We start from the raw sequence: 26,115 nt of genomic DNA on the forward strand, positions 1-26,115 counted from the left end.
CAAGCAGGCCACACAGCCAGAACAAGAATTCTTACCACCAACAACAGCTGAACTTACTTCAGCATTTAGAAATAATATGAAGATTTATTAAAATTAAGAAGATTAAGATAACATATGTTCATTTTTTTTGTCTTTGTTCAAACAGTTCTGAAAATCTCAAACAGTTCTGAAAATCTCCTGGTCAGCAGCCAAACTAAAGCAGTGCCCTCCTGTGAACCTTGTTCAGCCTATGAGGGAAAACGTCATACCTCCGTGAATATCTCATCCAAGCCAAGCAAATTAGTGCCCTTATTTCATGCATACTGTCCAATTATTTTGGCAGTCAGAGCAGTTTGTTCTTACAGTTTCCAGGGAACTCTCCTGTGGGCTATCCTACTAAAGAAATAAAGCAACTGTGTACCTACAAGTACACATGCATAAAATACCAAAGCAAGAAAGTTGATTTTAATTTCTATCTACATCCAAGTCTTTAGAAATACTCAACTTCACAATTTGACTGAGGCTAATATTTTGCCCTTCCATCAACTGGTTATCACCAATATGAACCTCTAACCAGTGTGTCATTTTGAAATCTTCAACATGCTGCTATACATCTGTGGAAATGCGTATGGTGGCAGAAGATTCTTCTATAAAGGTGGGTGGTGGAAGATAAAAGGCTGAGTGTAGCAGAGAACCTCAGAAGTGGGTGCCATTAAAAGAAAGTATTCCATGCCAGTGTGTTCCCCTCCTCATTTTATGGAGCCCCAGCTCCTAGGCAGGGGAATAAGCCTGTAAGTTTGTAAAAGGTGTGTGTTTGTAAAACTGATGTGAACTCACTTTTTAAAAATTGCTGTTATTTAGGAAACCAAGCAAACAAAAGATAATTTAAATGCTTCCTCATCTATATAGCCCATCACAAAGTGTTCATGCACTCTAGTGAGAAATACTGGAACAGTAAATCTTCAGAGCACATCTTCAGAGCTTCCTTACTAGGAGCAGTTTTCACATAATTATAGGAAATATAACAAGGTCAACTCTCTCCTTTCCTCAAGCAGCATTCTCAAATAATAGCATAAATATCCTCTTCATCTGGTAACAGCATATCCACTTATTTATCCGGTTACATCGAAGAAAATTCTAAGATTGGTTGGGTGAATGCCAACATTCTAACTTCCCAACTTGGTACTTTTACTTGAAATACTTAAAACTTTTCCCAGGAGTAAACAGAAGTAGGGTAAATCTTCATTCTCTTTTGGCTTCAACCAAAGAGAAGAATTACTGACATTATGTTCCTTCTATCTCACCTAACTGGTGAGATACAGTTATTTCCTCTGTCCTTCATATCCTGCTTTCCAGCAGTTCCCACCTCCTACTTCTCTTGCCTACTCATGAATAGGCTGGATGCCTGAGGGAGCAGGCTGCCAATTATCTCCATGGAGATATGCTTCTTAGTTCAGTACCAGTTGCTGCACAACATAAGTGGGAAAGGCTATTGCATTTGTGTCCTGCTTGTGGACTTCCCATTGGACATCTGGTTGGCCACCACGGAAACAGAATGCTGGACTTGACAGATCTTTGTTCTGATCCAGCACAGCTGCTGTTGCATAAAATGCAGAAATGTCCAGAGAGTTAACTCTAGTGCAAAGTCAGTGAATGACAAATCCAATAGTAGGACTGCTACATTCAATGCAAAACTTCCCACAAATTCTCTAAAGTAAAACTTTTTGGCTGCCTCAGAACTGATACATCTTCTGATTTTCCCATGACAGGTTGATCACAAAAAGAGACACTTTTGGAAAAAGTGCAGAGGACAACCAAAATGATCAAGGTGCTGGAATAACTCCTCTATGAGGAGTCACTACCATGACTGGGACCATTTACCTTAGAAAAAAGGAACACATGAGAGAGGTGTTTAAAATTATGCATGGTGTGAACAAAGTGGAAAGAGAGATATTTTTCTCCCTCTCCCATAATAATAAAACTCAGGGTTATCTCATTAAGCTGACTGATGAAACATTCTGGACAGATAAAAGGCAGAACTTCTTCACATAGCTAAACTATAGAATTCGCTGCAATAGGTAGTGATGGCCACTAGTTTGTATGGTTTTAAAAGGGGACTACACAAATTCATGGAGAAGGTGGTTATTAATGACTTGCTAAGGGCTACCTGTTATCAGAGGTGGGATGCTGCTGAGGAGCTAGGGTGGACAGAAGTCTTGCATTTATCCTGCTTGAGAGATTCTGTGGAAAGCTGGACTGCCACTGTGCAAACCAAGTGTTGGACTGGATGAATGACTGGTCTGATCCAGCATGACTTTTCTTATGTGGTGTGTTCTGAGTGTAGAGATCTATTGCTTTTGATATAAAGCAGTGCTTACGTCTATTATGTCCATTAATTCCACTAATATATCTACAAATTGAACCTGTTATAAAGGTTATCCTAGTAGAATTTCACCATGATCTCTTAAGCAGGACATCTCTGATATTTGTCATTAGCAAGTCCCTCCCTCCCTCAATTCCTCTCCAGCACACCCAGATAAAGTTTAATAAAAAGGATGTGCATCTGAAGTCTTAACAAGTTTCAAATCAGTATACAGTTGGCCCTCCACATTTGCAGGGGCACAGGACCCCCACAAAAGTAGAAAATCTGCAAATATCTCTTCTTGGTGTCAGTCAAGGTGGAATGCCAGCCTGACCCATCCTGCGAGGGCAATCCACAGGAAGGGCCCAGCTCACGTCCAAAGTTGCTCTCATGCCACCCTCAGGTAGGGGGAGCAGGTGCCTTTTCCAGCCATGGCTTGTGGCCAGCCCCCACTTCACACCCCAGCCTTCCAAAAACTATCCCATTTAATTATTGATGGCAAACACACCCATAATCAAATCTGTAAAAGTTAAACCTGTTTAAGTGGAGGTTTGACTGTAATTCAAAGTAGAGTTCTTGAAATGTGAGAGAAGCATCTGCTCATGTAAAGAGTTGAATCTGACCTAAATCTTCCCCTTCTTCCCTCCCTTTCAGAAAAGCTTCTGGCTCAACCTTCCAGGTAACTCCTGCTGCTTCAGGGTTACATAAAGGGAATGCTGGGCACTTCGTCACTGGTCCACTCATTTCACCTGTTGTCGCCTGGCTGGGTCAAGGAACGCCTTCTCCATCACCTCCCCCACCCCAGCTCTGAAATGTCTCCCTCTTTTCCCAAGGCAGGCTGGATTTTCACACTCCGCCTGAGAATCTTCACTTAGCAGCCTCAAAACTGCCAAGTCATTTGGCCATCACAGCCACTTCTGACTCCTCCTCAGAATCAGATGACTCCATCTAAGCAGCCTGCAATATGGGAGAGCTGGGCCCCTCTCTACAGTATTCACTGTTGCATACTGATTCTATAGCAAAGAGGGGAAAACAGCATTTATTTAAACCTGGATGTGAATTTACAAGTCAGTATGCAGAATTTCTCCACTTACTACAAAGAGCCTCTGTAGAGATTTACTTTAAATTTTGCAGTGGGCTGTATTTAATATATGAATCAATATGGCTCTTAAAAAAGAGTATTTCAAAACTATCTCAAAGTACAGTGAATTTTCAAAGAAAAAAACAGATCATTTCAAGAAAATATTTGAACAATGAAAAGAAAGATATATTGCTAGTGCCCAATATTTCTATTAGTAGAGAACTCTTTCTCCCCAGAGGACAAGAAAACATGTTTAATGGCTTAACTGTCATTGCTAGAGAATAATACATTTGAACTAGCCTTTTATACTGATCCAGTCTTAGCCAGATTATATACCTGTTTCCATTCTTCAGCTTCATCTATCCTATCACCACCCTTCTTGTTATTTACATTAGCACCTTCCTTCCCACCTCACCTTTATCATCATCATTTTATCAAATCATAAGCTTTCTGGACAGGATTTGTATCACTTCTAGATTCTGCAGAACTTGGCACAGTCTTGGTACTAATTAAAATACTAAACAGTTTTTCTAACTGCTATCGTTATTTTAATAGAAGCAAACTAATTAAAGCTACAATTTTTAGGCAAAATATTGGATGGATTCATTGTATGAACGAAAATACGAAGTTCTCAATAGAAGTTAGAACAATTATTTAAGTCTAAATGTTGCTGTAAGTTTCAAGTAGAAATAGATGTAAAATCCACTTTGCTAAGGTTATGATCTGTTTTGTTGTTGTTTTTAAACCTTTAGGGTACAATCCTATTTGTGTTTAGACAAAAAAAAGTTTATTCAAAGCCTACACTTATACATATGTACCTCCTAAGCCATTCAGCAAATTGAGAAATACCAAAATCTGCATTCTTGTGAGGTTTCCAATGCAATTTGTCTTGGGAAAAATAAGCATAAAATGTGATCAAGGAAAGTATGCACAAAATATACATATTTGAGAAAAATGCACACAAACTGCATTACACAAATGTAAATTTCTGGTGAAAATGTGTGCTTTAGGGAAGATATTCACAAAGGAGAAATATCTATACAAATTAAAAATACATGTTGTGGGGAAATAGTGCAGGGTGCACTTGCCCTGAAAAAAATTGCCAATGTCCCTAAGATGGAAGTCTGACAGACCCATCTATACATCCCTAGTTACAAGCTGACACAAAAGCTAGTTACAACACTTAGAGTTTAACAGACAGTTATGGAATTTCAAAGTCAATATATTTTATCCATAACTCTTTTAAGACATGGGAGAATCCAAGGCTGACATCTTCAGTAGTTCAAGTTCTAATGAGGAGAGGAAGTCCACAATCCCACAAGAGACAGCCAAAATGCAAGAGGAAAACACTTTTTAAAAATGGACTACAAAGTTACCACACAGCTGTGCAACTAATGTAACTCTATCAAGCATTCACATGAAACAGGAGGTGGGTGCTTTATAAGGGCTGGAGGTTTCTTCTTCCTAAAATAGCAAAGCTTACTGACAGACACCATCACACCATTTGGCTACAAATTATTCCATAGTAACCACTATACCTTTGCTCTATATGTGTAATAACTAGTTCAAAAAGTGGCAAAAATGATGGGATAAGTGGGTTCAAAGCAAGGGGGAGTATTTTGAGCGGGATTAATGGTCTTTTAATGTATTTTTTTATTTAAACATTCATCAGTATATATACCAAGGATGACTGTACTTATCAAGGAAAAAGCTGGAATATCTGTGAGGTTCTTAAATGTATCATAACATTCAAGAGAATAAATACCATATAACATTTTTATTGCATGCTAAGAAAGCATCTGAATGCCTAGAATGGGAATATCATAACTTATCTGAATAAATTTAGTTTCTGGGCAAATTTCCTTCCTGGATAAAAATCTATACAAACAAAACAGCTTCTATGTGCATAAACTGAGTCAGATCTGATGCATTTCAGCTACAGAGAGATACTCATCAAGGCTGTCCATTACTCCCACTTTACTATTTGCTTTCTCAACAGTATGTTTAGCAAAATTTATTCAGGCAGGAAGAGAGAAAAAGAGTCAAATTTGGGTAAGTGGAGCATAAAGTTAATATTGATGCAAATGGTACAACACTGATCTTCCATAAACCAGCTAAGGCATTTGGGAAAATGTGCAAATTTAGTCAAGATTTCAGGATATGAAGTCAGAATAGGTGAGCTTTAATACGGGGAATGTGTGGAATTAAAAACATTCTTAATGGAGATGAACTGAAATTAAATATTTGTGAACATGAATAAACTCAAATTTTGTCTCCTTTAATCATAATGAATTATGGGAAGAACTATACAGGGATTTTGAAAGTTGAAAACATCTGCAAATACCCTGGTTAGCCACATATCCACTAATAAAATGAATATTACATGATTACTTTTTCCTATTTTTGAATAATCCATTACAGGCTAATAGATTGCTTATTACTACATGGCAAAAATGGTAGGGTAGTATCCAGTGTTAATCCTATGGAGTCACAACTAACTTAAGTCCCATTCCTTTCAATAAACCTATTCTGAGTGGCACTAACATTGCATACTACCCTTAGGAAGAAATTAATTTAAATGCTAAATTTAAATACATAGAATGCCCATAATCAACTAATCTGGAGGGTTACAGGCATCCCAATAGGACTGTGGCCTAAGCTTTTTAATTTGTGATTACCTTTGCTGTTAAAATTTGATCACTGTGAGCAGTATTTAGGGTTATTGCATATCAAATCCCATATCACTACATATCATGTAAATAAAGACTGGGAACAAAAAAAGGAGCACAAACTGATTTCAAAATGCACCCTGACAATAAAGTGAATCTGCTTTATTGACCAACTTTTGCATCGGAAGCCCAAAAATTACCAGGGTGGTGTCTGGGCTGTTAGATAATCAAGGTATGAAAGTGTTGAAGGAGAACAGGCATATATCATTCAGTATCTCTATATTCCTTGTATTTGTCATTGCTACAGAAGATATCATACACCATGCTTAAATGATGTTTTTCAAGCAAAGCATTTGAAAAACTAAGTAGAGGTGGCAAGAATACTAGCTGTCGTGTAGAAATTAACACTGACTAGCAGTAGGTTCCAGTCACAGCCAGTTCAAAGAATGCCTAATTAATGCTTTAAAATTACAGTAATGCATACAGATTTGCTGCCCCAGGCGATGCAAAGGTCACTGGTTAGATTAGGCAATTCATGAAGAGCCCAATCAATGGCTAGTAGTTGTAATAGGCAAATAGTACTACCATATTAGAGAGATAGTATATCACTTAATCCAAGATGCTCTGGGGCAAACAAAGAACAAGAGCTGATACCTTTATGTTCCTACTTAAAGCTTCTTCTACCAGCTGGTTCACTATTTCTGTCCATAAGATGCTACAATAGCAGAGCAATCTTACTTGCAGCCTATGTAAAGGGCAGATCTGATCAATCAGGGCAGGGGTGGAGAACACGCGACCCTCTAAATGCTGCCGGACTGTGCCTCCCATCAGACTGATACAATGGCTAATAGTCAAGAAAAATGGGAGTGAATCATGGCCAAGGATGATCTAAGTAGCAATCCAACATCTGGAAGGCCACATGCTCTCCTCCCTGCATTAGGTCAAAGCTTATTATTTATGGATCTCTATCTACTCAATAAAAGTATACAGCACTTAACAAATCAAAAGGTATCTCTACATATATTAGCTACTGTTGGTACCAGGCATAAAAGCTTCACAAATATTTCTGTAACCCTTGCAATCACACTATGACAGCTGAGTATTACCCCTGTTCAGGCAGAAACTAATTATGCCAATAAATGCATTGCTAAGCTTATTACATAGAGAAGCCAAAGAAACTATTTGTGTAAAACCTCACCACTGAAGGTATGACAGGAATAGCAGTATCTGAACAATTATTTTGGGATAGGTGTTCTAACATTTTAGGTTTACAGTTCACAATGCTCTTAGGAGTTTTAAAAAATGTCATAAAACAAGCAGTTCTTCAGTAAATCATTTTAGTTGGCACATAACATTATGCTGAATCCCATGATAAAATCCTGTCATATTCAAATATACAATTCAGTAACAGTTTTGTTCCTTCATATTTATTTTAAAATCTAAATTAAGGAACATTATATAACTCAAAGAATGTGTTTTCTTTCTAGCAGTTAAAGTAAAGAGCCAGCATTCTTACAGAGCATTCAATGCTCTTCCAAAACAAGATAAAACTTTCAATAGACCCCTATCAGTTTTAAATGCACAAAGCAATAAAGCAGCTCTTAACTCCCATCAGAACTATATGTAGGAGCTTCTAATTTTTTTTACAAATATATAATATATTGCATAACATATTTGAAATCTGCAGGGTAACAGGATTTACACACACCCACACCGTTACATCAGTAACCTTGACATTAAGACTGCACTGCTCAGCAACAAAATATGAGCTATTTACCTAGTACAATGAAAGGTCACAAAAATTTGGTGGGTCACTTAAGGCAGTTTGATTAGCTCTTTTCCCCAGGTTTCAGCAGATCACAGAAAGAACAAGCGGAAAACTGAAGTCAGTGAAGTATGGTGGTTATAGTGCTGGACTAGGATGGGTGAGATTCGGGTTCTAGCCCCTACCTGTTCATGAAGCTCCCTGAGTGCTTTGGGCCAATTGGCCCAACCTACTTTACAGGTTAGTTAATGAGGATAAAATGGAGTTATGTAAACCATCTTATGTTCATCACAAGAGGAAAAAAAGGCATCATCATCATAATAGTCAGGAAGTTATACACTGTTTGCCCAGTGTTTCTTCAAGCCACAGCAAGTAGGAGATGCAAAATGAATAATCGCATCTAGGTCTCATTTTGTTGCATAATATGAACCTGGCAACATGGTTTGTTGGAGAGTTAAGCAACACTTGGATAATTCAAAAACAACCCATAAACTATGAAAGTTGTTCAACCATCCCACAAGTCCTATCATCCAGGTTAGGACAACATAAACTGTGCCTAGATGGTAGTTATTCATGTTTGCGTATGCCAGAGAAAAGAGGCCAACTCTGTCACTGTCAGTAGTAGCCATTAATACAACATTGTTCCAAAAATAAATACACTGAAACAGAAGTACAATATTACTGAGCAATACTATCTTTGATTAGTTCTTTCCAACAAGGCTTTCAAGTTTCATTTCCTCCTCTTAATTTTGGCACAGACACAGTATTTCCTGATCAGTTAACTATAGTTACGGGACTGATGTACTTGCACGGTCCTGTACTAATTACACTGATCTTCTTCCTCAGTTTAAACTCATGAAGCTATATTATAAATTTACTGAAGTTAAACACACTAACCATGGCTTGTTTTGTAAAGCTAATCAAGGTGCAGACGTATACATGCTTAATGTTGAAGCAGATAAGGAAGGGAGTTCTTAAGAACTTGGAAGCATCAGAAGGTTCCATTATGGTTAAAAGACAAGGAAACACTTCATCTACACCAAGTTTATTCTCAGATATCCTAGCTTAGAGTCTTTAAAGTGCTGAAAACCATAAATGACAGGGAAGTTCAGAATACAGAATACTGAAAATCTAGAGTAAGTGTTAATAGCCAGAACTCTTCATTACAAAATATAAATACTTGGTCAGATCAATTAGTATCAAGGATATGAAGTACAAATATAGAATATATCCCATTATTATATTTAGTGAGGACAAAAAGAACATGGACAATTATAGCCACAAGGAAGAAGTACTTACTAAATACATTGCAAACAAAACATTTTAGGTATGCCCACTTTAACATCTCTACATATAAAAATTAAGTGCTAAAAGAAAAGCACAGAACATTCAATGTGTTATTTCAGGCTATTTTCAATTCTCAGACACTTCCTTTTCCTTCAAAAGGTTAGCATATGTTTTAGTTGCTATTAAGAATATGGCCAAGTATCAAAACTTTGATATAGCTATCATAATAGACTATAAAGTTTGCTTTAGAAATACTGACTTTGATCTCTTTTACTCTATTCTTGGTGGTTTTACCAAGAAATGATATGTAAATACTTAAATAAATGGGCATGCAACTTATAAAGATTGTGTCTTTCAAAGCAAAAGGAGTGCACAAGTAGAATATATAAGACAAAGCAGGAACCACTAGAGTTGATAATGTATTGAAAGTGTAAGGTAGTAGTAACCAAGATCAAACACATATAAATATTGATTCTCGAATTTTATTAGACAAGCAAAATTATTTCTTAACCAAGGCATCAAAAAAATCTAGGGTTCAACTGTTTACCAATTTAGAAGAGCACAAGGAAAATCTTATCCATATTTGCATGAGAAAGATCCCATGCTCCTTGCACTTGCTGATCCTCCCCACCCCCCATGAAGTGCTGAAATGGCTCCTCCTACGGGATCTGAGGATTCCCATGTTGCCCCAGAAATGCAAGAAAAAAGAAAGCTGTTAGAGTTCCTACAGAACTGGAATGCAAAGACTAATTCTTACATTGGTGGGCTTTTAAATGTATAACACTCATTGGAACCTTGCCATCTCCATTGTTGAGTTTCCAACAGCTTGCTTTCATAATCTGATAACTAAGGTTAAAGCTTATTGCAGGTGCTCTGATAAGCGTTCTGGAGCAGCATCACTTTCAACATGAAGGACTTTGTCCTCTTGTAACAACTCTGATTTTATTTTAGTCATCAAAACAATAAAAACAATGTTCCCATGGATACAAAGGGCTTGTGATTTTTCTAAAATAGCATGGTAAAATATTATGGCCCAGGATGGGATCAAATTACTTCATAAAACCAAGTATCTTAAAAGCATGCTTATGGACATCTGACCCATCATTGGATTGGGCAGCACAATCAATCATGGTTAATCCTAGTAAAGAATATTCATGCAGTCAGCGAGCAGCCAGATCTCTGCACTTTGGCACAGCTAGCATCCCTCACCCGCCTGAGATTTTCAACCCTAAAACCCAAAGCAAATTGTTTTCTACAGCTTGCTTCCCTGTGTAATTAGTTCTATTAATGCCAGGCTCTCTCAGCCACCCCCACCCCAGAGCAACAATGATTTGGTCTTAACTTCTGCCAAGGTCTCCTCTTCTACATTCTGTCAAGCAAACTGTTGGAAAACTTTCAAGGTGTGATCTGAAGAGCTACTGCAAAAACAGAAGCTCAAGCTGACAGAATATGCTAAAACTTGCCTTTTTTTGGATCCAATTTATTGCTGCACTGCTGAGTTATGGCAAAATTTGTACTCTGCATTTCTTCTTTCTACAACCCAATTAGCCAATTTTCATGTTCTGGCCAATTGATAAATTTAACAGAGTCACTCCATAAATATTTCTCCTCCTAGTGTTGATGCACATTATATCACTGCTTTTTAGTCTTAAGTTCTTTTGGGGGAGGGGCCATTTGCAAATTCTACCACCGGTACAGCATACTTCATACTCAACCAGATATTACTAACCATTTTGCATCCTTTGGTCTCCTGCAACACAGGATCCCAAAACAGCTGCTGTGATGCTCCATATTTTCTGATTAGAAAGTGTCACTTACTGACATCTGATCCAGTATTCCTGCTACTCAGCAATCCTTAATATATTGGCCACCGCATACTCACTGGAAGCCAATGTGCTAGTCACACTGAACTGAGCCCTTCACATTTCACTCACACCACACCCTTCTGTACCCCTTCTCAAGGTTCCTGCCACTGGCAGCTCCTCCTTCGCAATCTTGGTGTCAGGATTAAGATTTCTACTGTAATGCCATCTATACGCACCTTCCTATTCAGGCCAAATTTGCTGCCCTCCTCCCAACGCGCCAGTGATCCAAGAAATCCCTTGCTTGCATGTCTTTATAATCCCTGATTCTTAAACTGCACAGGAGAGTATATGTATGAGAAAAAACAAGAGTGTTCCCAAATACAAATATTACATCTTTCAGGAATGTTCACCTAACATAACCATCACCCCTGATTCTAGACTTCAAAGCACTAATTGAATACTGCATGTATTCACACAAGTATCTATGTATAAGAAATAAACATTAATACACCTTTTCCCATTTTTAAGCCATCCTGACCGAAAAACTGCAGAAATATGGAGAGTTAAAGTGTGCTGAAAACTAACTAATCCAAGTTAAGCCATCGTGAATACTACTCAAGAACAATTTACAACTTCCTGCGCGGGTAACTGACCCGGGGCCATGTCAAAGGCAGCCCTTCGGCATGAAAACAGCAAGTACCGCTCGGCACCCCACAGACGGAGAAGGGCGAGTGGCTCTGCAGAATCACCGACTTGCTCCCACGAGGACGCTCACAGCACCGCCCCGCACACACACACGCAGCCAGCCAGGGCCACTCACCCCATAAGCCAGTCCATGACGCCGCCCGCTGCTGGCGCCGCCGCGGTGCTGGGCCAAGCGAACGAGCAGGCGGCCCGGCTCTGTCCCTGCCTGCCTGCCCGCCCGCCCGAGCGCCTCTCCTCACCGCCCGCTCCGGCCTCTGAGGCGGCTCATGGGTGCCTGTCCCACAACGGAGCTTCTCCCGCCTTGCTCCTCTCTTCCGCAGCCGCCGCCGCCGCCGCTTCCTCCTCCTCCTCTTCTCCCGGGCGGCTCCACTGGGTTCCCGCCCCCGAGGCAGCGCCCGCCGGGTCTCCTCAGCCAACCAGCCGGAGCGGGTGAGCGACACACACTGCGTGCCTCTCACTCTCCGGGTGGCCGGAAGTAAACACACAGCCTTGCCTCCGATATTTTCCCTGCCTCGCCTGGCCTGCCCTCCTCGCCCGGCTACGGCAACCCGGAAGTGACCGCGTTGCTGGGGAAGATGGGAAATGTAGTCCAGCGGCAAGCCTTAGGGGCAAGGAGCGGCGGGAGGCGCTAGGAGGGGGAGAGCGGAAAGAAATGGCTCCAACAGGTGCGCTCGTTTTTCTTCTCACGTCGTGCGAGGCAGGAAGCAAGTACAGAAATATCGAGGCCGTAGGCGGGGCGGGGGAGATGGAAGTTTGTGGAGGAACTGAAATGTTTGCGGTGCTTCCATGTGCCTAATCTGCTTTTTACTACATTGGGATTGCCATCCTAGGCTCGCTTTGCTGGGGAATAAATCCCATTGAACTCAGTGCGGCTTATTTCTGCGTAGTCATGCGTAGAAATGCACTGAGAGAGCAGTCTGTCTGCAGTTCAACACCTACTTACCGCGCAGTAATCCTTATTGAACTAAATGGGACTTAGATTTTTGTAGGATTGCCCTGTGAGTATGATTATTGCTTAACATATAAAATGGTGATGTTTGATATATTTCCGGAATGGTAAATAGAAGTAAGTACGTTTTATTTAATATAACCATAGAATGTACTAATGTACTTAAAGTTGCACTCCGATATGCTTACCCTGGAGTGCAACTGCATTGAATTCAGTGATGCTTTTTCTTAGTAAACATGAATAGGACTGTGTTGTGTAATTATATGTTGATGTTTGCTGTTTGGAAAAATAAGGGCAGGAGAGTTGAAAGGAGAAACCAAATAAACTGCAGCAAACAAAGGTAAGATTTAGTTACCAGGGTGTTAAAATAGCATATAGAGTTCTGCATTTGCATGTAGAGACAGAAGAACCTCATGATTTTAAAAAGCATAAAAGCATTCTTTGTAATGTAATTAAGAAATAGGAATACACTTGGATATTCAGGTTGCATATATGTACAGGTACGCAGCTATTCCCAGGAGAATACATACTCTAGGACCACTAAATTCAATGGGCGTTTTGTTTTTTTTTTGAGTATATATATTTAGGAATATACTCTTAGTTATATTTTATAATATTATGGAGGAGACATCATGCACTTTTTTCTGTATAAATATAAATAGAATTGGCATCTAAATATAGAAACCGTGGCTAGATATAATTATCCTAATATGACTATGTATATTTTAATGGAGTCAAAGCTATATAACTCAAGCTTCATAATCATAAACAGCACACTCAGACTGAAAATTCTGATACTGACCTTTCAGTTTGAAGTTCATTAACTTCAGATAACAGTAATTAGAAAAATCAAACTAGACAAAAAGGGAAATATATGGTTGTATATAATATGCTTTATTTTTGCTTTCCTAAATAACAGTAATGGAGGGACCTGACTGAGACTGGCCAAACTGAGAGAGTGACTTCTGCTGTCCTGCTGCAGTCCTGCTAAACTCCCCCCCCCCCCGCACCACCACCACCACCACCACCACCACCACTCCTTGTGAGGGAAGCTCGCATTACAGTCCTGAGAATGACTGCAAGCAATATAAATGGAGTTCTGCTTATATACCTTGCAGGTGTATAAAGGCACTAAGAACCTTCTACCAGGGCCTATGGCATGTGTTGCCATCTTTTTAAAATCTTCTCTTCAAGCATGAAGATTAAACAAATGAACAGACAAACAAGTGCTCTTCCATATTTCTTAGAGCTTTTCCTACTTCTGTACCAAAGGCTAATAAGACAAAAAGCAAGAAATGGTTGCTAGCCTATCTTTTGAGAAAGTAGCTTGTAGTAGTTACCAAGTCTCTTACTCAGAATGTGTAAGGTTCCATGAGGCAGATACCAACACTAAAGAGAAACATGGTGGCCATTATATTGGCAAAACTGATGCAAGCCACATTGGCCAGCTTGACCTAGTACAACATGCACTACTTGGGTGCCCTCCAGCTGTTTTGCTCTTCAGTTTCTATCAGTCCCAGCCAGAATCAGCAATGGTCAGGAAGCTAACCGATATCGTCTCAAAGATCTGGATGGCACCAGGTTGGGGAAAGCTGATAATATAACCCCCTCCATGCAATGTCTCATTTTCAGCTAGTAGAAAATCAACCTCCAGTTGCAGGTACAGGATGAATACACTGAAGACTCAGGCTGCAGTCCTATACTGACTTACCTGAGATGATGTTCCACTCCATTTAATGGGGCTACTTTCAGGATAGATCTGTATAGGACTGCACCATGACTCAGGAGTGGACAGAAAGAAGATCCCCGAGTGCTTGGGATATCAGTGCCAAACATTCCTATTATTGGCCGTGCTGGCTGAGGCTCTGGGACTTGAAGTCCAAAATATCTGGAGAGCTTGCCTCTGCTTTTCCATGTTCTACCCTATAAATGTATGAGAGCCATAAAGTGTAAGAGCAGAGAAGTTGTCATTAGGCCTCTGAATTACTACCTATCTATCTCTTCTCCTTTAACAAAATTAATAGGGCACTTAGATATCTAAGAGCCATAGTTCCAGGCTGTCTGCAGACTGAGTCAAGAGATATTGCTTCTGTTGATGGGTAAAGATCAAATGAAAGATCTTTCCAAAGCAAAACAAGTAAAGAATGTACAGTGCAGATGAGAGATGGTCTTTTAGAGTATGTGGAAAATTACTGGCCAGCTGGACAAGTAAGATTCAGCCTACACTATAAACAGGATGGCAGAGTGTAGCACTCACTGACCTACAAACCAGTCTAATGCTTTGTGTAAGGCATAAAGTGAATAAGATTACCACAGCAGTATAAAAACTCAGGAAAGTACTATACTGATACAGGGCCATGCACCAGTCAGGTGCGAGTGGAAAGGGGCTTGATGGAAAAATGACATAACTGAGTTCAATTAGATCCATGTCAGCAGCAACAAGAATTATAGGGCCACACTTGCTGAGGGCAAGTCGGAAGAACTGCATTCCATCATTGTAACTAGTAATTAGAGGGGCAGTAAGAAAACAGTCAGAAGGTTGATTTGAAACTTGGCAATAAAAAAGAAGCCAATTTGGGGGTGGTCTGTGCTACTTTTGAAGTAGCAAAACTAAGAAATGGTTGATGTATAGTAGTTTAAAGTTTGCTAAGTTACGTCCAGCAGTTTGATAGGTTTGATCCATTTTCTTGTACTGGGGTTGAGTGTCATTGGCCAGGTTTTCCAGGATTGACTTATGGGCTGACTTTGGTGAGTGGTGCCACTGCATACCTCAGCTGTGCTGAGTATTGGCTGGCAGTAAATAACCCAATCCCAGAAAAATGCAACAGTTTTTGGGGGGAGGGGCTTGGCAAGGTCCCTTGTGCAGGTTTGAGGCATGAAATGGCACCTAAATTCTACCTGACCCTGGCCAGTAGCAGTGTCAGTACGGATTGGAGGCCAAGGTAAGAGATGCCAATGGGGCTTTTGTATGGGTGAGAGGATAGGTGTCATAATTGTCTGTAGTGTTACGACACCATTATCTCTTCTATGAATATGCAACATGGCTGAATGCATGTCTAAAAGGCTGACCATGATCATGTCCAACCTGCGGTAGGTGAGGGACAAAAAAAAAAAAAAAGACAATACCGATTGATTATTTCTGTTCATTCACACAGTTCTGGTGCTGCGCCACATTGCTGACAGGGTAAGTGCACACTGTGACAGGGAACTAAAACATGAACCCATGTTCAGAGCAACCAAGCATTTTGTTGGTGAATGCCAGGCATTCTGCTTCAACCATTATAACTGCTGGCCAAATGTTCACGAGCCCTTTTGCAATGCATGATCATAGCCTGGCCACATGGAGCAGCATAAAAAGTTTCTTACAGGGCAGCATTAAATATTGTTTCACTGTGCTCTTTCCCTCAACAAGGCGAGGCAAGCTGATCAAAGGAACCAGAAGATCATTCAGCTAGCAACTTGCTTGCATGTGCACTCTGGATCACTCTCTGTCATTCGTAAATGCCTACTAAGCATCGGAGACCAGTCTAGAGACTTTGTCAAAGCTCCTACTTGTTACTCATTGAGTAACTTACTGGGCCCTTGCTCCCAGTGTGACGTAGGGAATGTATGTGTCTTTTACCATGTCCTGCAGCAGTGGCTGGAGTGACTCCAGCTGTTTGTTGACACCCAGGTGATGGATCCCCACACATTCTGAATATAGCTTTTTATCAAGGGCAAATAAAAATCAGATATGACAATCCAGTCTTTTCTATTGTTCTTGTTGTGATGATTCCACCTTTCCTGCTCTGAAGTTGGGGGCAATCTTGTTGCAATCAGACTGTATTACAAGTTGCTTGGCAGACAATTATGTAGCCATACCTACCCTGTGAGTGAAGCCGTGGTGTATGCAACACATATTTCTTTGCTGTCAAACATGAGCCCTGTTGGGCAGGAAAGGGGACAGCCCTGTCCATCTGTCCTGTTTCTGCATCCCACTCCACCTTGAATGTTCTCAGTAACTGGTTTCCCTCAGTTACAACCATTGCTTCTTTAATTTTGAAGGTAGTAGACAGGGATTCCTTGTATCTGCTCTGGTTTGTACTTTTTTTCAAGGTGCTGTTCCACAGGGTTGGGGCTCCTCAAGCAACCTCCTTAATCTGAGGCTGACACTGAGCAGCTGCTCCGTGGAGTATGAATGCTAATGAATAAATGCCAAGTCTTCCTCATTTTTTAAAAAATTCACTGGTTTAGAATTACTTTTTCACATAAAAATTGTACAGGACAATAGAGTGTCTCACAGTGAGCAGAAATTCACACTCACTTTTGGGTTGATATGAGAAAACATGGGCGGCTACTTACCAACAGACAAGGTGTCTACTGACCTAACAGTGATTCCCAATCCAAATATACTGGCAGTAATGTACTGGAAATGTGATTAATTTTCATATTCAAAATGGACTCTGCAGAGTGGAAAACGAACATCCAGATAAGTTTTCACCAGTGTGCCTTTTGTTTCCCTTCTTCCGCTTCTGGTATGGATGTTGCAAGCCAGCCATGTGAAATGGCCTTCATTCTGCTGTTTCCCCTAATGGGCTTGAACCTGTTGCTATCTTAGTCCTTCCTTCTCCTCCCGGATAAAAGGCTCATTTTGCATTGGTATTATTCCCCAAGCAGATTTTGAGCTCCTGCCACAAGGAAGCTTCTTGTTTCATGCCTACCATGTGGAAGTCTTGTCATTCCCATTAATTGGGGAGTAAACATAACAAATTTGCTTAAAATCTGTAATATATAGATTTTTTTTCTAGAAAGTTTCCAGATAATTGACTGTGGGGTCAAGGCTTAGGTTGTTAATGTTTTATGCATATGCATAAATGCAACCCTCAATACAAAGGGCTGAAGTTCTTGTATAACAAAGGTAGAGGACAGCCTGGGCATTAGACTACTTCCTCCCATATAGAACTATCCAGGCTTTCTACTATACTGTGTGTTAGTCAAATTGCACTGTCTGTTGCTAATACTTCCCTCATCTTGAAGTTTTAAACTTTCCTTTGATGCATCATACCAATTATCTTCTCTGTTGTTCATGGTTTCTGCAAGACAAAAGTATAAACATGGTCTCAAACACAGGTGCCAGAGGCTAAATCCATTCAGACCACAAATTCCAGCTAGGAAATATGTGGCTCCAGCAATAGCCTTTTGAAAATGCCATAGAAACAGGTTGTAGTAACATAAATCCAGTCATGGCCAGTCAGCCTAAAAATCAGTATGGCTTTCTATTAGGGAGAGAACTGCTTTCAAAGGGAGAGTTCCCTCATTAATATGCTTACCGTTTGTGCTTGACCACTCTTCTCCGTTCACTGGAGCAACGAAACTGACTCCATACAGCTCTACTGTCTGACTCTGGAACATTCTTAGCAGTAGGTGGCTTCAGGCTGCTAACACACTGCAGGATAACAGAGAAACTCTCGGAGTAAGGTACAAGTTTAAGGAGAACTAGGAGAATAACAAGTGCAAAACATTTTCACTGTGATTAAACAGCCATAAGAAAGAGTTATGGTTGCTAATAAGGAGCATACTCTGTATGTCTTTCAGAAAGAGCACTGGATTGCACAAATCACAGAGTAGGTAAAAAAGAAAACTTTGTGTCATAAGAATTACTAAATCTGTGTGTTTCCCAGTTGTTTCCCAATAAAATGCCTGTGCCACTCAAACATCAACACTTGGCACTCAAATCAACATGCAGAGGCTTTACTGCGGATCAAATATAAAGGCTGTAGGCGAGACATAAAAGGCAAACTGCAGTGAGTCCTCACTGTGTAAAATGCTTGAACAGCAGAATATCAAACTTAGCAATGACGTTTTCCATGTTCAACATATGAATTCTCAAAGCAGGTTGGTGAACTAACCCACATGGAACAATGCAGAAATCATGTTGTATTTACGCGCATTTCCTGCAGTGATTGCACATCCCTGTCTGCACAGTTTGCTTAATTATATATCAATCTGGATGCCATACTTTTAATATACTGCATAGTGTTCAGTGTTAGTCTTAGGTAGAGTAGACCCACTGGACTTAGGTTAATCATCACTACTTTAATAATTACTTAATTCTCATTAATTTGAATGGGTCCGCTCTGCCTAGGAATAACTACCCAATGAATGTCTACAGTATATCAATGATCAGGTGGCTGCACTGCTGTGCTTAGAGTGTCAGCATAGGACTGAGGAAGCTCAGGTTCAAATCTCCATGGAGCTCACTGAGTGACCTAGGATTTGACCTATTTTACAGAAGTGTTGTAAGTTCAAAAGAGGTAGGAGCGATGGGATCTGCCTTCAGCATCTTGGGGGGAAGAAAGGAATATAAAATTAATAATAATTATGTATCTAGGTCAAGAAGGCAGAACTTCCTTTAGGAGAAGGACAAATTCCTGTGGTGACGAGGGCCAAAGGCAAAAGTGCTGCGATCCAACCCCCCCCCCCCAAATTACCAGCATGTTTTAGTTTAAAGCATTTACTGCTAGTAACTAAACTCTAGGAGAGACACTTAAACCTTCTGGTGGGAAGAAACTGCATAAAAGTTGAGAAACTACCAAGTGATTAACAGTTGTGGGGAAAAGTGGTAGCTGTTTGGGGATTCACAAACAGATTGTCACGCCTGGAAAGCTGGATGTGGCTGCTGGGCTCAAGGTTCTGAACTCCACTCTAGGTTGTTCCTGTCTCTTCTGTGTTTTGGGGGAGGATGCCTAATGAATTGGTATACTTACTGTTAATTCCTTCGTACATAGCATCCCATCTATATCCCATGCCTTCAACACACAGCCTTGGCTTGTGTATCTTCACTGTGAACTCCAATGTGGAATGTTTATTTGAATCAACCTGCACTGGCAATATTTATTAGATCGCTTCACTGAAATAAACCACTCATTTCAAATGAATGGGAAAACTGATGCACGGTGTGTCCTTTCATTTACACAGATTCTGGAAGGGCCCTACATTTTGTGCTTTAATGGCCATCGATCCCTTTTTTAACTCCAGAGCATTGCCTCTTGGCTTTCTTGAGTATTCCCCACCCTGTAGCTCCATAAAACAGCACAGATGTCACAGCTGTGCATTGAGTGTTTCATTCTGGAATCTTGGGTAATCTTCCTCCTTTGCCTGACTTGCAGCTGCAATCACTTCATTTCTCCGAGACAAACTCACCAGTAGGCACCATGTCTTAGACTGGCAAGATGAAAGGATCAAAGGAAATTCTGTATACAACAACACAAAAATTAATGCATTCTTTGCACAAAGAGAGCAATCTCAGCAATAAAAATCCTGGAAAACACAAGCCAGTTTACCCAGTGCAGCTAGCCATGAGATCATAATCTCTCCCACTCTCTGCTTCACAAAGTAGAAATCCTTCATTTGCAAATTGCTGCATAGTGAAAAAAAATTACATTCTGCTCAAATCACGCAATTTGTTGCAAAGTTTTTTTTTTCAGATTAAAAAAAAATACTGATAAACCATCTGCTGAAAATAATTATCCTTTATGTGGACACTTGATCCATCATTATCTACAGATGAACAGATGTCCCTTATTGGAATTATGCTTTCTTGTTACCCTTTGTTGAGAGTACTTTTGATGGGGGTGGAGCAATAGGATGAATTCTGTGCAGTTCTACACTGCATAGCATTGAATTAAGTGTTGGACATGTAGCTATAAGACACTCAGTTTTATCTATAATCTATGTGCAAAAGAATGCACGTATTGTGTCAGACCAAACATTTTCTCTATGGTGATGACAATATATATGGTAAGCAGCAAAAAATCACTACCTGAACCCCATATAATAGTGGGGTTTTTTAACCCAGCAGGCTTTTAGTGATTTTCTCCACTGAGCTTCTCCTTTTAATTGTAGCTTGAATGTACTGATTTTTAGATAATTTCTAAGTGTTGCTTTAATGTATGTAATGAGAACACAAGAAGAGCCATGATGCTACCAGAGCCAAAGCTTATCGATGTTCCCACAGCCCCATTGCCCAGAGGGAGCCCACAGGCAGGGCCCGAAGGCAATAGCATATTCCCAGTTATGTTTTAGGATACACTGTCATTCTGCCTCCAGTGCTGGAGGGAACATATAGCCATCCTGACTGGCAGTCACTTTGTCCTCTATGTGACTGTCATAGCTGCCTTGAGATAGCTTTCACAAAGGCAAGCTAGAAATTGATAAATAAGAACACAAAGAATGCTGTGGCAACACAAATACCAACAGTATATGGGAAAGGCTTTTGTGGACTGCAATCCACTTTATTAGGTGAATTGCATGAAAGCTTATGCCAGAATCTCCAAAGTCTGGGAGGTCATCCTACCTCCTCTGCAAGGAAGATCCATGGCTGCCTGCCTGCCTTCACAATGATGAGCTGAAAGGCGTGCAGAATTGACTTACTCAAGAACCATCAGTTCGAGACTCTCCAAGCACCTCAGTGCAACAGTGCCTAAGGGCAAGGAAAATCTTCAGGGTAGGCCTTGTCGGCCATTCAGCAACCAATAGAAAATGGGTGTTTTCAGTAATTGTGCACACTCTGGAACACCCATGTCTTGTGGAGTTTGAAACTAACATTTTCTGCTTTCTAAACATAAAACTGAGTTTCTGTGAGTTTCTGAAATTTGTTTCTGTAGAATTTCCTAGCTTGCAAATTAACATGATGCTGCTCCATTTTATGGTGTTTTCATTTCTCTTTGTGTAGTAATTTGTACCTGCTCACTTTAATATGTAGTATTATGTAGTTATGCTTGAGGTTTTTTAATATTTCTCTATATAAACTGCTTAGAAATTTTATTAAAACACTCTAATATGCATAACAAATAAAGACACTTAGTCGTTAAGACATTTAATCTTTAAGTGTCACAAGACTCTTGGGTATATTTGTTGCATTATTTCAGTCATAATCCTCAGAACAACCCCCATCCGATAGCCATGTTATAACCATACTGCAGATTGGGATGGGAGAACCAGGCAATGTGGAATTAAGGCAAAGAGAAGCAGCTTGACGATTCCCTCATGATCTCAGCATCTCACTAGAAGCAGCATAGCACAGATGAGGGATTCTTTGAATTCTCTTTTCCCTTTTGTGCCCTTGTAAGCCTGTGCATATGAGGAAGCACTCTGCCCTGCAAGATTTCCTTGCTGGCTTTCTTGCTTTTTGAACATCGTTTTGTGTTTTCTTTGTTGCCATGCTAAGAGGGTTTATTAAAGTAAGTAGAGCACCTTATTTTTCTGATATTAAATTGATCTAGGATTAAATTTTACTGGTCAGTATAAAGTCACCACTTCTACTGGGTGGATGGCATATTCCAAGTAGAAATATGGCCACAGTAAGTCAGTGGGCTAGACCAGTATGAGCAGAATTGCTGGGTGGATAGGGGTTAAATTAGGACAAATTACCTTAAGCTTAGTAGATTGTCACTTATGGCCCCTGTGGCTTCAACTTATTTCCAGAAGCTGCTTCAGTGGAAGAAACAGGCCTGGTGCATATGAATTAAGAGAATATCTATATTTATTTGTTTATTTAAAGCTTTTATAAAGCATTCTTTAGCAACAGCTCTCAGAATGGTATCCAATCACCTGTGAGTATATGCAGAATGCATTTTCTTCACCACTGTTAACCAGGCTCTACACAACAAGGATTCGGGAGAAGTACTCCAGGGCAGGCAATGAATCTTCTAAGTGTTGGAGTAGGTTTTATTTGTTATATTTCTGTAGTGCCCAACAGCCAAAGCTCTCTGGGCAGTTCACCGTGATAAAAGAAAGCATACTAATACAATACTTAATTACAATAAGAAACAACCCAAACAGTTTGTTTCATAAATACTAGCATTATAACATTTCAAATTAGTTACTGACTAGGCAAATCAATAATTGCAACATAATATCAATAATTATAAGTAATATGTAAGCCAGGACCAAACACACCAAATAAGCCTTTTTTATGCAGTGAGGCCTTAACAGACAGTGCATTTAATTTTTGAAGACAAGCATCCTTTTTCATTCTAATGAAGTAAGGTTTTCATTAAAAAAAAATTAAATAAGAAAACCAATCCATCAGAGCTCCTACTTCATCTTGGATAATGAAATCCTTGCTATGTTCAGGACAAGCAATTACTCTCCCATTATTTGTACTGACTTATTTAACTATTAGATTTATATCCTGCCTTTTTTTCCTACACTGAAATCAGAGTGACTTACATAGTTCTCCTCTTGCTCTCAACCTTAACCTCACAACAACAACCCTGTGAGGTAGGTTGGGCTGAGAGTCTGTGACTGGCCCAAAGTGACCCAGTTGGCTCCAGGGCTGCGTGGGGACTACAGCCCAGATCACCTGAGTCCCAGGCCTGCACGCTTAACCATTACACTGCACTGGCACTGGCATACTGATCTGACAAGGGGAGGAAGAGTCTGCATCGCTCATGTAAGAACTCTTTCCTGCCAAGGAAAAAATTTTATATTATCATTGTAAAAATCTCAGGCACTGAAGTCAATTAGTTGAAGACAGGTTGTTTTATTTTTAATTTTCATTTCCCAGACCTCTGGTTGCTTGGAAAAAAATGGCTATTGAGGCACTAGGGAGTTTTGCAAAGCTTCCATTGTGACTTCCTCCCATTTTGCTTGTTCCCTTTTGTCGCTAACTAGCCATTCTGCATCACTATAAATAACTGCAGCCTCTTTATATGCCTCATGCAAAATTTAAGGTCATCTGATTGACAGTCTGGCTGCTCTGTGATGATGCCAGCAAGAAAATCTGCCCTACAGTAGCACCCAGTTGAGCACCAGCCTTGGGATTGGCATGGCAATGGGCAGGTTCTTTCCAGAGCTGGGCTGCCAGATCATGTGTTGTGAATCTGGCAGATTTAGAGTAAGATGTCAGCATGATTATTGTTGTTAGACATGTTTCTAAAAGAATAAGAGTGAAAGACTCAAGAGAATAAAACAAAATCAAGGCCTACAAAATTTAAAGCCGCTAAATCAATTTCCATGAAAATATAGCCACAGAACAGCTAAAGTATAGCTGTTCCATGTTTATGTACCATAAACAATTTAACTGGTACATTAAACAGTCCATCATATGGCATCAAATTTCTGGGAATAGAAGATTGTCTTAACCTGCACAGAAAAGATGATGGTGTGGTCACCAGCTGGGTCTAACAGGAAAGGACATTCCATAGTTGGGGCCCACCATTGGAAAGGCCCTCCCCTTTATTGCCGTCCTTGAAAACTCTCTTGAAAGAAAAGCTCACAGAGCACAGGTGGATTCATATTGGGAGAGGTGCTCCATCAGATACTGTTTCCTTGAGCCAGTTCTGCCAATGGTGGGGGGTGGAGAGAGGTGGGATCCAGAGACAATAGACACACTTGTAGGTGAAGATTAAACAGTTTTATTGGCACACTACATAAAAGAGGTTGTAAAGTTGAGGCAGGTACAGAGCGCAATGATTATGCCCCTTCTTTGAGGAACCCCTCAAAGAAACAACGGTGAACAGATTCAGAGCCAGCATAGAGCATCTGCTGCAGCCTGATCAATTTTGAGATTCTATTCCTGGGAAGATTCCTTAACTTTATATGGGGTTTTTGTTGTTTACTGTAATTACACCTGCTCTCATTAAACTAGAAAAGAATAGCAGGTTTTACTAACTAATTGGGAAAGAATCTTTAAAAATAACTATATGCATCTTGGATATTACCATACCAGGCAGCTGGCCTTAGCCAGGCCCATCTAGAGAAAACTTAGGCTGGCCAAGTTACTGCCCAGAGCCACCTGGATTCCAGGCCTTATCTAGTTCAAAACTCATCTAAACAATGAGTAGCAGCTACCCAAGGCAGTAGTTTTCAACCTTTTTACAGTTGGGGACCAGGAAAAATAGAAAAATTATTTTGGAGACCACTGAAGCAGAAATAGAAGGCATGATATACATAATATAGTATTTTGTGCATTAGTTTTAAAATATAATGCAGAAAAATGAAAATTCTCTAAAATAACCAGAAATCAAGCTGTAAAAATGCTAATAAAAGAATAAAATATTAAATGTAATCAAATACAACTGAAATTTTTAGAGACTGATATTTAATTCATATAAGGCAAGTGCAAAATCTGCTGCTGCTTCTTTACAGGAATACTTGATCAAAAATTTACAATAGCAAAATACAAAGTCAATATAAGTGCAATACTACACTCATTCCAAATGCAAATCTAACAGCAGAGTAATACAAAAATCACACAAAGTTACTTAATGCAATAATATTCATATTGTTAAATAATGAAATACAACAAACCTCAACCACTCAAATCCCGACAGATGCCAGCACAGATTGGCTAAGAAAACACACTCAGCTCAACCCTGCCTCAACATTTCCCTTACCAGCAAAAAACAGTGCAGAAAAAGGCCCAGTTTTCAGGACCCTGCCCAGAGGACAGACTAGCAGGGTATGGCTCTCAGCTCTCAGCTGACTCATACTGAACTGTCTCTCCCCTGCCTGGCATCCCCTGCCTCCTTGACTGAGAAGAGGTGGTGAATCAACAGGGAGAGCGTAGCTACTTCCCGGGCTGGTCTGCAGCAAGCTGTATATGGCTCCGCCAGTGGGACATTTCTGGTGGAATGTGCCCAGGGTGAACAGGAAGGGCAGAAAGAATGAGCTCTGCAGAAAAATGTTTAGGAACTGGACCTTTTGGAAATAACTATTGAAGCAGGTCCATTTCAGTCTGTTATTAGGGTTTTGGATAAGTTTTTGGAAATCCCTCTTGCGACGGGTGTACTTGGCACTCTGTTAGGGTTACGGCTAAGGCTCAGCTTAGGGTTAGGGATAAAAAACCATGTTTCCCATTATGGATTAGAAGGCTGCAATGTACTCAGGAAGGAAAGAAAGAATGAGCTGTGCAGAAAAATCTCGAAGAAGTTCACATTTGGACAAGATTTTGGAAATCTTGTAGCAGATGTATTTAAGCACACAATTAGGGTTAGGCTAAGGCCCAGCTTAGGGTTAGGGTTAAAGAAGCATGCTTCTCCTGATGATGGAGAGGGCTGCAGTGTGTTCAGGAAAGGCAGAAAGAATGAGCTGTGCAGCAAAATCTTCAGGAAGTGGAGATTTTGGAAATCCCTATTGCGGCAGGTTTATTTCAGCCCCGTATTAAGGTCAGGGCTAAGGTGCAGTTTAGGGTTAGATTTAGAAAATCAGAGCTTCCCAGTATTGTGTAGACGCCTGCAGTGTGTTCAGGGAGGGGAGAAAGAATGACCTGTGCAAATAAATATCCAGGAAATGGACATGTTGGAAACTCCTCTTGTGCCCTTAACTGGGCCTTAGCCCTTAGTTCCAAAATGTCCACTTCCTGGATATTTTTCTGAACAGCTCATTTCTTCTGCCCTTCCTGAACACCCAGCAGGCCTTCCCACCATAATGGGAAGTGGCATTTTTCCAACCCTAACTCTAAGCTGGGCATTAGCCCTAACCCTAAACGGGGACCAAATTGTAACTGCCACAATAAGGATTTCCAAAA

The 26,115-nt window shown here is 40.2% G+C and overlaps 1 protein-coding gene and 1 long non-coding RNA gene across 3 annotated transcripts in view; one reads left to right on the top strand and one right to left on the bottom strand.

Annotated features, from left to right (window-relative positions):
- MOB2 (MOB kinase activator 2) overlaps nucleotides 1–12,066 on the bottom strand; it is a 136,654-nt gene extending 124,588 nt beyond the window's left edge. The window contains exon 1 of one of the 2 annotated variants that reach the window (XM_044425900.1): nucleotides 11,893–12,066. In XM_044425900.1, the coding sequence (XP_044281835.1) occupies nucleotides 11,893–11,921 (29 nt within the window). In that variant the 5' untranslated portion in view covers nucleotides 11,922–12,066. Of the gene's footprint in view, nucleotides 1–11,768 lie in introns of both variants that reach the window. The other variant, XM_044425901.1, reaches the window with a different exon arrangement.
- Nucleotides 12,067–12,122: 56 nt separating this feature from the next.
- LOC123021265 lies at nucleotides 12,123–13,825 on the top strand. Its single transcript, XR_006414287.1, has 2 exons — nucleotides 12,123–12,318; nucleotides 13,522–13,825. It is a non-coding gene; the product is annotated as an uncharacterized LOC123021265 (long non-coding RNA).
- Nucleotides 13,826–26,115: the final 12,290 nt, after the last annotated feature.

This window comes from Varanus komodoensis, unplaced genomic scaffold, assembly GCF_004798865.1.
Source record: "Varanus komodoensis strain SLA01 unplaced genomic scaffold, ASM479886v1 scaffold16, whole genome shotgun sequence".
NCBI lineage: Eukaryota > Metazoa > Chordata > Lepidosauria > Squamata > Varanidae > Varanus > Varanus komodoensis.